General features: G+C 43.0%; 1 protein-coding gene across 3 annotated transcripts in view; it reads left to right on the top strand.

The window, feature by feature from the left end:
• Window positions 1-12,506, top strand: part of Rcl1 (RNA terminal phosphate cyclase like 1) — a 52,225-nt gene that overhangs the window by 28,799 nt on the left and 10,920 nt on the right. For 2 of the 3 annotated variants that reach the window (XM_042699405.1, XM_042699407.1), the window contains 3 exons: window positions 3,009-3,134; window positions 5,478-5,634; window positions 10,686-10,789. In XM_042699405.1, coding sequence (XP_042555339.1) covers window positions 3,009-3,134; window positions 5,478-5,634; window positions 10,686-10,789 — 387 coding nt within the window. The remainder of the gene's footprint in view (window positions 1-3,008; window positions 3,135-5,477; window positions 5,635-10,685; window positions 10,790-12,506) is intronic. The other variant, XM_042699406.1, reaches the window with a different exon arrangement.

The raw sequence follows: 12,506 nt of genomic DNA, 5'->3' as shown, positions 1-12,506 counted from the left end.
CAAGTTGGGAGAAGTGTGGTTTTAACCAAATCTCCCTCGTCCCCTCCCCTCCCGGTCGATGACTGACTGGCAGAGTCTAGAGGGAGTTGGTGTTGGCTGCTTGCTGTGATTGCACAGCAGTTACCTTTTATTGAATGCCACCCACTCTGATCCTCCCTATTGCCTAATGGGGATGGGGGGGGGAGGGAGGGAAGAGAAAAGAACATTCTGTGTTAGTTTTGTGGTGCTGTCCCAGAGCTCACGATCCCATGTGTAAGAGTTAAATGATGAAGCCAGAATATAGGTTTTACATTTTTCTCTTTAGTACTAGGGTTTGGAAATAGCTGCTCAGGTTTTCTACCATGTGAACTGTGTCCTCCTCCCCCATCCCTTTTTTACTTTTAGCTATTCTCTGGACAGGGTTTCAGATTTTGCCTGGGGTTGGCTGGCTGGCCTTGGGCTCTAGTCCTCCTACCTGTGGCTTACTATGTAAGTAGGGACTACAGGTAAGAAACACCCGGCCCAGCTTGTTTGTTGAGATGGGGTCTTGTGAACTGTGCACAGGCTGACCTCAAACTGCGGTCCTTCTAGCCATCCCCTCCAGAGCAGCTGGAATTTTTTTTGTTTTTCCTGCCATTCCTAGGGCTTGAACTTGGGGCCTGTGTCTCTGTCTCCGAGCTTCTTTTGCCGAAGGCTAGTGCTCTACTACTTGAGTCACAGCTCTACTTCTGTCCTTTTTTGTGTGTGTCGGTGATTAATTCGAGATAAGAGTCTCGTGGACTTTTCTGCCCAGGGCTGGCTTCAGACCATCCTTTGAACGATCCTCAGGTCTCAACCTCCTGAATGGTTAGGATTACAGGCGTGAATCACCAATGCCCAGTTGGAATATGTATTTTGAAGCCAAATCGTTTGAATTTTGAGCAATTAACTTTGCTCTGCAACCCACAGGCTTACTTTAGATGAAACCCTGGAACTAGGAATCATGACCCTTACGATAGGCCTGTTCCACATATAAAATAAAGTGATAATAATATATGTAAAAGAATTTTGAGGTGGGGCTGGGAAGGTGGCTCAGTGGTAGAGCGCTTGCCTTGCATGCATGAGGCCCTGGGTTCGATTCCTCAGCACCACATAAGCAAAAAGAAAAAGCCGGAAGTGGCGCTGTGGCTCAAGTGGTAGAGCGCTAGCCTTGAGCTGAAGAGCTGAGGACAGCGCCCAGGCCCAGAGTTCAGGCCCCACGACCGGACCCAAAAAAAAAATTTTCTTTTTGAGAGCCATAAATGTGATTGATTATGATAATGGCATCTCTTGTGCTATCTCGAGGAGTGTGGGCAATGTCAGGCTCAGATGAGAGGCACCCACTCAGTCCAAAGCATCTGAGACCCAGGACTGTTTGTCTAAACTGCCTGTGGTCAAAAGTACAATTTGGTGGTGATGTAACCGAGCTCTTGTGTACTGAAAAATTCTTTGCTCTTTCCCCATTGCAGTTTTGTCCTTTTGAGTCAAGTCAAATATTTATTGAGCATTTCTGAGTATAAAAGTAGGAGCATCAGAGTTAGGGATGCAGCAGTCAAGCCACTGCCCTTATGGCGTGTGTGGTCTCTTTCAGAGCAAGAACGAGGTGTGTGTAGGGGAAGGGAGACGTGCGGTAAGTTCAGGTGGAGATTGTAGTGAGGTGAGAGGGCTTCAGGGGAAAGAGGAGGAATTCGAGGTTGGAAGAAGAGGGGAAGATAGTTGAGGTGGGAGAATTTGGTAAAGCTGAACGGGTGGAGGGAGCTAAAGATACCAAATCAAATAAAGATATCAGGGGACAAATGCTGTGTAGTCCATAGCGGGCTGGTAAGATGTAGGAGGGTCGCTGGCCTCTGGGACACTCACTCAGCTTGTTTTGTTAGCGAAGGGTTCGGGATATGATGCTTAGTCAAGTTCCTTGTACAACAGTTTTGTTTCTCAGCTTAAGTGAAACGTGTTCTTCTGTAATCTTCCAGCATTTGTGCTGCGGTGGGAAGATCACACAGACACACTTGCAGTGTGTGGGTCTGTATCGGGAGAGAGGGAAGGTCACTTGTTGGTATTTTTTTCATGTAGCCAGCTATCTCCTCAAACACTTGTTCCCAGTAATTTCCTCCTTTTCTCAGGTGCCATATAGTAGAAGTGCTAGTAATTGTCATTCTTCCTCACCATAAGTTAGCAGGTGGAGGAATCTGTATTACCCACAAATGGAGTGATTCTTAAATAATAGGACATAGGCTCTGAGTCGGGGTGGGGGAGGGAGAAACTGTTTAGAACTTTATAACAGTAATCACCTTGATCTTTGACTAAATGTTTTCTGCTTCCTGGTGTTAGCACACCAGGAGACAGGCAGGTCCAGCCCAGGGAGGAGTATATCCTAGCTTTAGGTTCTTATTGAAGGATTTCATGCATGTAGCCACAGAAATGGACAGGGAATAGAGAGGTGTTCTTGCATGTGGTACCTTTAAAGGAAGATACCTGCAGGAAGAGGCAAGTGTCTCCGTGCCTTCTCAGTTGGACAATCTCTAGAGAAAGGAAATATGAGTAGGAAGTTAGGGTCCACGTTGAAGAATCTTGAATTTAAACTTTCCATTCTCAATTAGATTTTTTTTTCCTTACTATGAGCATGTGGACCTTGGATAATAATGGAAAAAAGTTGAGAGTGAGAATGTAGCTTAGTGGTAGAGTGCTTGCCTAGCATGCATGAATCCCTAGGTTCAATTCCTCAGCACCACATAAACAGAAAAAAAGCCAGAAGTGGCGCTGTAGCTCAAGTGGTAGAAGTGCTAGCCTTGAGCAAAAAGAAGCTCAAGAACAGTGCTCAGGTCTTGAGTTCAAGTCCCAGGACTGGCAAAAATAAAAAAGTTGAGTGATGGTACTAGAAAGTTAAGCAATTACATGCAGCTGGAATCGTATGGAATTCTAAGTCCTAGTTTGTTCTTGATAGTTTGACAAATCCTTGCCAGCTTCTCTGCTTGAGGTACAAGCAACGTTATATCCTTAACTCTAGGCTACAGGTACTCGGTGCGTGTGTCGCCTCAGATGGCCAACCGGATCGTGGAGTCTGCGAGGAGCATCCTCAACAAGTTCATACCTGATATCTATATTTACACAGACCACATGAAGGGACTCAACTCTGGGAAGTAAGTATCTGAATTTTAGAATTTACTTCACGCGCCTTATTCTACTTGAAGGTAAAACTACCAGCTCCAAGGGTGGGCTACAGAGGAAGAATGATTTCAGAAATAAATTTCCTTCTGACTTGTTGCCGTAGTCACCAATAGGCATTTTTTGAGTGCTGTCACATGGAAAGTGTCCCAGTGGCTGGCACTGGGTTAGATCTTGAGTTGTGGACAATTAAAACCTACCTATTAATAAACAATGTCTTTACTTTAAGTCCCATTTGTCCTCTGTTCCAAGAAGAAAATGGAAAGACTCTTCAACCCCAAGTAAATAAAGAGAAAAAAAAAATTGCTGTTACCTAATGCAAATTAACTTCCCACTGTATCTGTGGGAATATGTATATGTAAAGGAAGTTATTCTTGCAGATTTGAGTTTGGTTTTGTTAAAACTTTTGCTAACCTGTAGACCAAAATTGGACGTGGTGGCGCACACTTCCAGTCGTAGCACTTGCGAGATTGAGGCGTGAAAATGATGAGTTCAAGATTACCCCAAACCGTAACAACAAAGCAAACAAACAAAAACTAAGTAGAAGTTTAAATAAAGACAGAGCTGATAACTCAGTAGTAAAGCACTTACTTATCTATCATGTATCATCTCCAGCACTGAAAATATTAGAAAATTAAGACCATTTTAAATAAGAAAAATTAAAACAAAAATAGAAGAACTTGATGATCTATCTAATGCAAATGTCTATTTTAGACTGAGCTTATTATGTATTTAGGAATGAGATATTAGAGAGCAATTAAAATCATGTTCATTACTTAAAAAAGTGTTCCAACTATAGAAAAATGGGAGGAATAGTACAGTAAAACAGTTGTGTATTTTTTTGTTGTTTGGGCTTAACAATTTATATTTGGCCACATTCGTGGATTTTTCTTCGTGGGTTTTGTTTTAATTTTTTGTGAAATCATTCTGATGTAAGTAATGACATCTTTTTTTTTTTTTTTTTAATGTTTTGAATTTGAAGTTGTTAGGTTTTATCTCTGAAAAGTAAGACTCCCAGAGTCTGAGGTTAGTTCTTATGAGTTAGCAAGAAGGTAAGAGTTGAGGGTAGGATTCTTTAATTCCTATTTTTTGCATGAAGAATAGGAAATGAATCTTTCTCTTTTTCTATTTCTCCCTTCTTTAACTTAAACCTTTGCTAAAACTTTCAAAAAAAAAAAAAAAGAAGAAAAATGAAGGTGGGGAAGAGTATTGAGTGAGTGGGAATCTTTGACCTTTGGGGCCCAATAGAAAGATAAAGGTGATATCAGACACATGGTAGTGAGTCAGAGTCCAAAGCAACAGAAAAGAGGTACCAGAGGTTACAGTTGGGAAAGGATTTGTGTGCAAAGCTAGCCCTTCCTGTGGGGATTAGAAAGGTCAGTGAAGGGCCCATACCTTTGATGACTTAAACATCAATAGTATTTTTCTCATTTGTTCATAGATGGTACTAATGCTTGCATCCTCATGGTTATTGTACATATGAAGCAATCCTGAATGTAAGCTAACAGTATGATTTCTGGCACATAGTGGATGCTACAGAAACGGTGCCTGCAAATCTAGCCTTTGCTTTACCCTGCCTTTTTGGCTGCGGGTCTAGAATTAATTAATGTGTCAACTATTTTCTATAGAGGAGATTACAGAAGGTTGAGGCAGAGTAGGTTGCAGTAGATGCTGCTGTCCTAAGTAAGGGTCAGATCTTGATAAAGGTTCCTTTTCTGTCTGATCGCTGTCCTTACCAAAAAGTGGGCAGAACTGAAGCAGAGCAGGCCAGGAGGCCTTGCTGCCTGCCACCAACTGGTGTGGCTTTTTATAGTGCCAGTGACTCAGCGACCCTAGTACACGATCAAGTTTCGTACTTGCTGATGGTGAGTGGAAATCTTACACAAGGGTCAAAGTGTAGAATGAGAAATGATGTAGACTTGTGGGCCATTAACTCTATGCACCATTGAAAAATTACATAGGAAAACCAACCCATGATGTAAGTTTGTGCTTGGTTTGTAATTACGAAGTAGCTGCTCGCCATCTGGTCACCCTGTTGATGTTACTTCATCATGTACTACTGGTTGTCAGGTTGGAGGGAGGGAGAAGGGCTTATAGGCCAAGTGGCGTCAACTTTGCATCTCTCTTGAGTGTGCCTTATGTACCCTCACTCAGCAGGCTGTATTTCCAGTGTAAACTAGGGGGCAGTCTGGTAAGGCTTAATATAACCAGAAGGGAGCCTTAGGATAAAATGCCATCCAAAAGATGTCTGTCTTTGATTTCTGCCTGCTGGTATATGTGCTGTACCTACTCAGCATCTGAAACCTTTGTGTCTGCAGATCTCCAGGCTTTGGGTTGTCACTGGTTGCTGAGACCACCAATGGCACTTTCCTCAGTGCTGAACTTGCCTCCAACCCTCAGGGTCAGGGAGCAGCAGTGCTTCCAGAGGACCTCGGGAGGAACTGTGCCCAGCTGCTGCTGGAAGAAATCTACAGGGTATGTCCTAAGCCGCTTCCTAGGTGCTGGGAAAGGAACAACCAGGAAGTCTGTCATTCTTATTCCTCTCCAAAGACTTAACCTGTGCCTGTGCATTCAACACTTTAATTAGTTGATTGAATTGCTCAAGAAGAAGGCATCCAGTCCCTCTTGGGTTGGGATCTAGAGCAGATAAGTGGTGATGAACGGGGGAACAGAGGAAAGAACTAGAACAGATGGGAATGAAGGTTAAAAAGAAAAACCTAGGCGTTGGAGGCATGGGTCAGGTGGCAAAGCCAGTGAGCAGAAGCGTTAGATGAAGAGTTCAAATCCTGGTCTGGGATGAAAAATAAAATAAAACAGCTCCTCCCTCTGCCCCCATCCTCCACTAGCCCTCCAAAGCAACCTCCAAAAAGAAGTCGGTGAGCTGGACACTGGTGGCTCACACCTGTAATCCTAGCTACTCAAGAGGCTAAGATCTGAAGATCACAATTCAAAGCCAGTCTGGGCAGGAAAGTGCATGAGACTCTTATCGCCAATTAACTGACCAGAAAACTGGAAGTAGAGTTGTAGCTCAAAGTGATAAAGTGTTAGTCCTGACGGTAATAGCTCAGGGATAGCACCCAGTGCTGAGTTCAAGCAAGAAGTAGGTGAGATGGTGATCCCTCACCAGAGAGGGTACCATCTCCCTGTTTTACTAGTTGCTGCCATTTGTATCCTTGCCTTCAGCTTCTGTGTGTGTGTGTGTGTGTGTGTGTGTGTGTGTGTGTGTGTGTGTGTGTGTGTGTGTGTGTGTGTGTGTGTGTGTGTGTGTGTATGTGTGTTGGTACTGGGACCCTGAACAATCAGGACTTCTCACTCTTGCTCAGCTTTTTAACTCATGGCTGAGGTTCTGTCCCTTGAGCTTTGCTATTTTGTTTATTAATTGGAGATAGAGTCTCAAACTTTTGTGCTTGGGCTATCTTTGGATCACAATCATCAGATCTCAAGTTCCTGAGTTGTAGAATTACAGGCATGAACCGCCAGCACCTGGCTATCATTAAAACTCTGAGAGACACTAGAAATCTAAATTTGTATGTGATAATTGACTCATATAAAATGTCTATAGGCTAGGTTTTTCAGGCTTTTCTGGAACATTAGAAAAGCCCAGGGAGGCAGGCCTGTGGTATAGTGTGATAGGGGGGCTTTGGAAAGAACAAGAACCTGGGATAGACAAAGGTTGACACATCGTTGAAGACAGACTTGAACTGGTAGCTGTTTTGTTTCTATAGCTGTGTGGTTGGAAGCAACTTCGGTCACCTGCTTTCTCCCTCACCGTGTGTTGGTCATCCATGCACCTCAGTAATTGTGGTGTCCAAAAGTAGGGAAGGAATGGTGAGAGACGGAGATACCAACAAGATGAAGATGAGTTTAAATGAAAATACAGTGCTCTAAGATCTATATGATTTGCTTGGGTGGGTCACACACCTGCTTCACGATGTTACTGTCTTTTTTTGCCTTGGTTGTGCCTCGTGTTTTCCATAGGGAAAGTCCAGGACAGGCTCTGAGACAGATGGTTGTTTCTCTGTTCTGTGTTTGCAGGGCCCCACGTTCTTCAGCTGAACACTAGCAAGAACTATTCTTCAGGTGGCTTGTTGTTGGAGAGTATATAATGCTTCCTAATCATCTCTGTCCATAAGGAGCTGCAGACTTCATATTTGCCATTTCTGTATATATTTCTTTATAATTTTCACTCATCTCTGTCTTTGTCCTTTTTTAAAATAGTAAAACTGTTTTGTCTTTTTTAAAATAGCAAAACTGCACATTTGGGACTGTTAAAAATAAGGTCCAGTTAAAGGATACAGAGGTAACTTTGTTTTTCTTACAACCTACTCTTTGGTCACTGAGTCAGTTCATTAATTTGCTGTGGTAAAGAAAAGCCTGGCTCATCATCTGTATACTCCTGAAACAGGCCTCACAGTTTAGGCCAGCTGACAATGACAGCCCGCCAACCTAATCCAAAGCAGCAACCTTGAAAGGCGGGACTAGAGAGAATGAACTCTCAGAATTAATTAAAATGCCCACATCTGTTTAATATCTATGGAATTAAAAATTGGGAGACAAAACACCAAAGGTGAGCCGCCTTTGAAACACAGCTGCAGACTTCTGCCTGCCACTGTTTGGGAACCAGCGGGAAATGGTGGAGGAACAAAGTGTCATCTGCCGTAGGACATGTCCTGTCACAGGTCTTGCGCAGTCAAGGCCGCTGCAGTTTTTTAGTGCTGCGTTAACTCATTTTCTGATGCTAAATTTAGTGATGCTTTGGAAAGATGAGGAATAATTACCAAAAGTTTGTGAGTAAATGGTGGGGCAGTTGCTCTGCCAGTTAATTTATGAAGTTTGTCAGCTGCCCATTGTGGGGAGTGTGTGTGTGTGTGTGTGTGTGTGTGTGTGTGTGTGTGTGTGTGTGTGTGTGTGTGTGTGTGTGTGTGTGTGTGTGTGTGTGTGTGTGTGTGTGTGTGTGTGTGTGTGTGTGTGTGTGTGTGTGTGTGTGTGTGTGTGTGTGTGTCTTAGGCTCCTTCCTCCGGTTTCCTTTTCCCAGGTCCTCTTTCTGGCTGCAGGGACACTTCTGTCCTTTTTAAGTAGGTCTTGGGAAAATTGAAAGCATCCCATCACAGGGCGGTTCATTGGTGGGGGAGGGGGAGGAACCCAGCACAGCTGGAATTTGGGTTTTGCGTTTCCATAAATAGCAGATTACTTACTTCAGGGTAAAAGGACAGGCCTGTAGGATACAAGACAAGAAACATGCAGTCTGAATTAGTTCATTTTATTATTTATTTTCTTTAATTGAGATCTTTTAAAAATTTTACATTTCCTGGGCCAACATTGTTTAGTCATTTGCAAAACTTCCTTTGTGTGTCTGTGATGTCTAATTAGTAGAAGGATAAAAGTGCTTCATCCTTTTTTTTTTTTTTTGAATAATTGTCTACAGGTACATGATGAGACATGAATTTTAAATGAGTAATAAAACTCAATTCCTTGGAAGGCACTCTTCGCTTTGTGCAGTTTTAAGCCTCTGACTGAATTCCTCCTGTTTGCAGGTTAACACAGCCTCTTGTTCTGCACCGGGCTTCCCGGGACTGCTCTTCAGATTCCATCCTTTTTATAGCTCTGCCTATTGTCCTGCTTTCCTGCCTCCCCATCTCACCTCAGAAATTGCTCTCTCCATCTCCTTAGGGGAAGTTCTTTGCAAATCCTCTCCATCTGAATCTCCTTCAATCACAGATTCTACGTCTTCACTCCTGAGTACAGAGATCTCTGCCGGCTTCTGGGATAAAGTCAGTGTGGCTGACCTAGTTGTGAGAAGGCCTGCTTCAGTCTGACCACCCTTCCTCCTCCCTGCTGAGGTTGTGTGTGGCTCTCCAGAGGCTGGCTTCTTGATTCTGTCCGCCACACTGGCCCCAAGTCATTGCTTCCCTCTCATCTTGTTCTTCCTTCCTTCCCAAAGCCTGTTTATCCCTCCAGAGCCAATTCAAGTCCCTGTTTCCCAGTGTCTCCCTTTGGTATTGAATAAATGACCCCTCCAACCTGTCCTTTGATCTGGTAGTATCTTCTTCTTCCATACTGTCCAGGGACCCTAATGCATTTATTGTATTGAAATATTGCTCCAATACCTAACATCAGTTGAGCGTGGTGTACTAACAGCTTAGTGACAGGAGGCAATTGTAGAAGGGACCAAGATCTGCAAGACAGTTTGGTTTGTTGGGCAGGCTTTTTGTTTTGTATGGAAAAGGAACTTTTGTCCTGAATTTTGCTGTGTGAAAAAGATGTTCTCTATCCTTTGTTAACTTAAGTAATTTGGGGATAGTAATAGAATTTCATAAAGGTTAGTAATAGAATGAACTTCCTTATTTCTTATGTCCTTGTCAGGACTACTCACTGAAGTCCGACAGCCAGAGAATGGGTGATTGTTACACACCCTACGTGCACTTAAAATAGCAGGGCAGTGTAACCCATAAGAAGTGCAGTGTACCCCATAAGCAAGTCTAGCCTAGCAACTGTTCTATTTACCATTCATGGTCAGAAACTACTTCTCATTCTGATCTATGCAAAATAGGTTGAGAGTTTAGGCCATCCTGCTTATACTTTGTACAATGTAAATTTAGATTGTAGATCAGCCTCAGAAAGAATGATCAGAAATTATGGTGTTTTTTTTTTTAAAGCCACAAACAAATACTAGTAATACATACAAGTAGACTGGCTGAAATGGTGAGAAAAGTGAAAACTGGAGGAAGAAAGACAACTAAAGCAGTTGTGCCTCAGGAGAAAGTTTTGGAAAGACTTGTTCTGTATACTGGTTTGAAAGAAAAAGGAGGCCCTTAAGGAAAAGGCCTTCCAATGTCAGATATTCTTTTGTGACAGATTAAGTAAATGGAAGCATTATTTACTTAACCCTTAGAGTTGTCTATACAACCTATGAAAATTCTTCCCCTTTTGGGGGAGAGGGGATGGGTTGGTCATGGGCTTGAACTCAGTGCCTTGTCACTATCCCTGAGATTTTGTGCTCCAGGCCAGCTCTCTACCACTTCAGCCACAGCTCCACTTACAGTGGTTAATGAGACATAAGAGTCTCATGGATTTTCCCGACTGGGCCAGCTTTGAACCAAGATCCTGAGATCTCAGCCTCTTGAGTAGCTGGGTTGGATCACAGGTGTAAATCAACAATGTCTGGCTCTGCCTTTTTTTATTCTTTTCCTGTTTTTGGTTATACTCAGTAAAGTGATATCCACTGTTGCTTTGATTATAAAAGGGAAAGTATCCTTTTTCAGTAGATTACACTTTAAGATATTTAAATGTTTGCATTCATACTGATAGCAGCTGTGATAATTGTTAGGATTAACTTTGTTTAACTACCTCCAATTAGTTGGCATAAGGATTAGTCTCATTACTCCTTGTTCTGTTTTATTTTTGTAGTCTGCTTTTCTGTGAGTTCTGATATTCTTAGTGTATGTTTCTGGATGGCTTTGTTCCTCTTCTCCTTTTTTCTTTTCATTTTCTGCTTTGTACAAAGATTAAAGTGTTTGTGTTTACAGGGTGGGTGTGTGGACTCAACCAACCAAAGTCTGGCCTTACTGCTCATGACCCTTGGACAGCAGGATGTTTCCAAAGTTCTGCTAGGACCACTTTCCCCTTACACGTAAGTTGGTTCCTTTCAGTATCACTGGTCTATGCAGTTTACTTTTCCAGTTGCACAAAATGACAGAGTTGTGGTGCATGTGTTTTATCATCAGATCATTGGCTTGAACTGATTCACTTACATGAGGCAGCAAATGCTACTGTGAACCTGGTGTCTAACCCAGGCATTGTTGCCTTCCTTGCTTTCCTTGTCCCATCATTCCTGTGTGATTGAAGTTGCATGATAGATACAAGGCGGGTCTTTGGGCTGTGCTTTCAGTTTTGTTCCTATTTTACAGGTGAGCTTCTGGTTCTCTAAGCTTGGATTGTGTTCTTAGTTTTAGTTTTATAGTTACACAAGTCAGGTAATGACTACAGTTCTTTTTGGATAATATCACCCCTTCCCATGACTCTCTCTGTTTCCTTAAAGTCCACTTTGCCTTAGCAGTCTCATTTGCTGTGGTTTTGGGCTTGTCCATTTGTCTCAGCTGATAGTGTATTAACTGGCTGGCACAGCTAGTTTGGAGACTTGAGTTATAAAGTATATAGTGAAAGAAGCAATTCCGTGGGTAGTAAGTAAATGAGTTTGCCGGAAGCAGCCTGCTTCAATTCGGATATGTGTGCCTGCACACATGTGCAAACATGTGCTCATGTGCTTGCAGATGATTAAATGGCCATCTGGTAGGGAGCTGGGATTGAGGGAGGGGGAAGAAAGGAAGGAGGAGCTGGCTAGCTGTGAGACTGAACTGTCCTTTTTCGGTTATCATGGTACCGATGCTGTATACGTGAAAGGTACAGTACTGTGATAACTGAAGAATGGTGGTGCCATCACGTTGAGGAAGAGGAGCAGACTGTGGAGAGGCTGAGGGCCTAGAAACCAGGAGCCACAAAGGGATTGTTTTGGAGGTTTTATTTTTATTTTTTGGTGTAGGTGGTGGGAGGTTTTTTTGGGAACAGGAAAAAGGGAGAGAATACATTCGGTTATCAGTGGGGAAAATTGATAAGCAGGGAAATGGTAAGCCGGGTGTTATCTCCTGATCACTTGTGTAAGTATTTCACAGGACAGGAAACCTAAAGTTGAGCAATCCTAAATGGCACACTGACACCAGCAGTGCAACATTGCTCAAACAGACACGGCAGTGAAATGTGTGGGGAGCTGGTGAGGGCTGTGAGTACAGCACCCCAAGTGGAGCTAGACTTCCCATTGGCTGTTGGTGGAAGTGATTGGTGGCTGTGTTCCCACTCAGGGTCCAGCCAGCTTCTTTGCTGCATCTTTTCCCAGCTGTGCTTCAAGGACAGCAGCAGGCCTCACAGCCCACACAGCAGGACTTACTGTCTTCAAATTGTGTGGTCTCAGGGCATGGGTTTTGGCAGAACATCATGTGAAAATGGAATATAAGTTTTTCTTTTCTTGACATGTCTTTTTGCTTTTGGAGTTTTTCAGTTTGGCTCCAGGGCCTTGTATATCATCTTTCTATTAAAGTCTGTAGTCTCACTGGAGATGGTCAAGATGTGACTGGACGGTTTGCTCTTCAGTGCACCCTTCACCAAACATGAATTGCAATGTCTTTTCTTCCAGAAGTCTATAATTGCAGCATCTCGGGATGGTGGGCTCTCAACAGAGCATTAAAAGAATAGAACAATATTAAGCAAAGTAAGCCAGATCCAAAGGAACATAGTTCCCGTTGTTTCCCTTATTTGCAATAACTAGTATATGTCTGAGATAATCTTAACAGACA

This window comes from Dipodomys spectabilis, unplaced genomic scaffold (assembly GCF_019054845.1).
Source record: "Dipodomys spectabilis isolate Male_0828 unplaced genomic scaffold, ASM1905484v1 ptg000241l, whole genome shotgun sequence".
Classification (NCBI taxonomy): domain Eukaryota; kingdom Metazoa; phylum Chordata; class Mammalia; order Rodentia; family Heteromyidae; genus Dipodomys; species Dipodomys spectabilis.
This window is presented reverse-complemented; position numbering and strand designations above follow the sequence as displayed.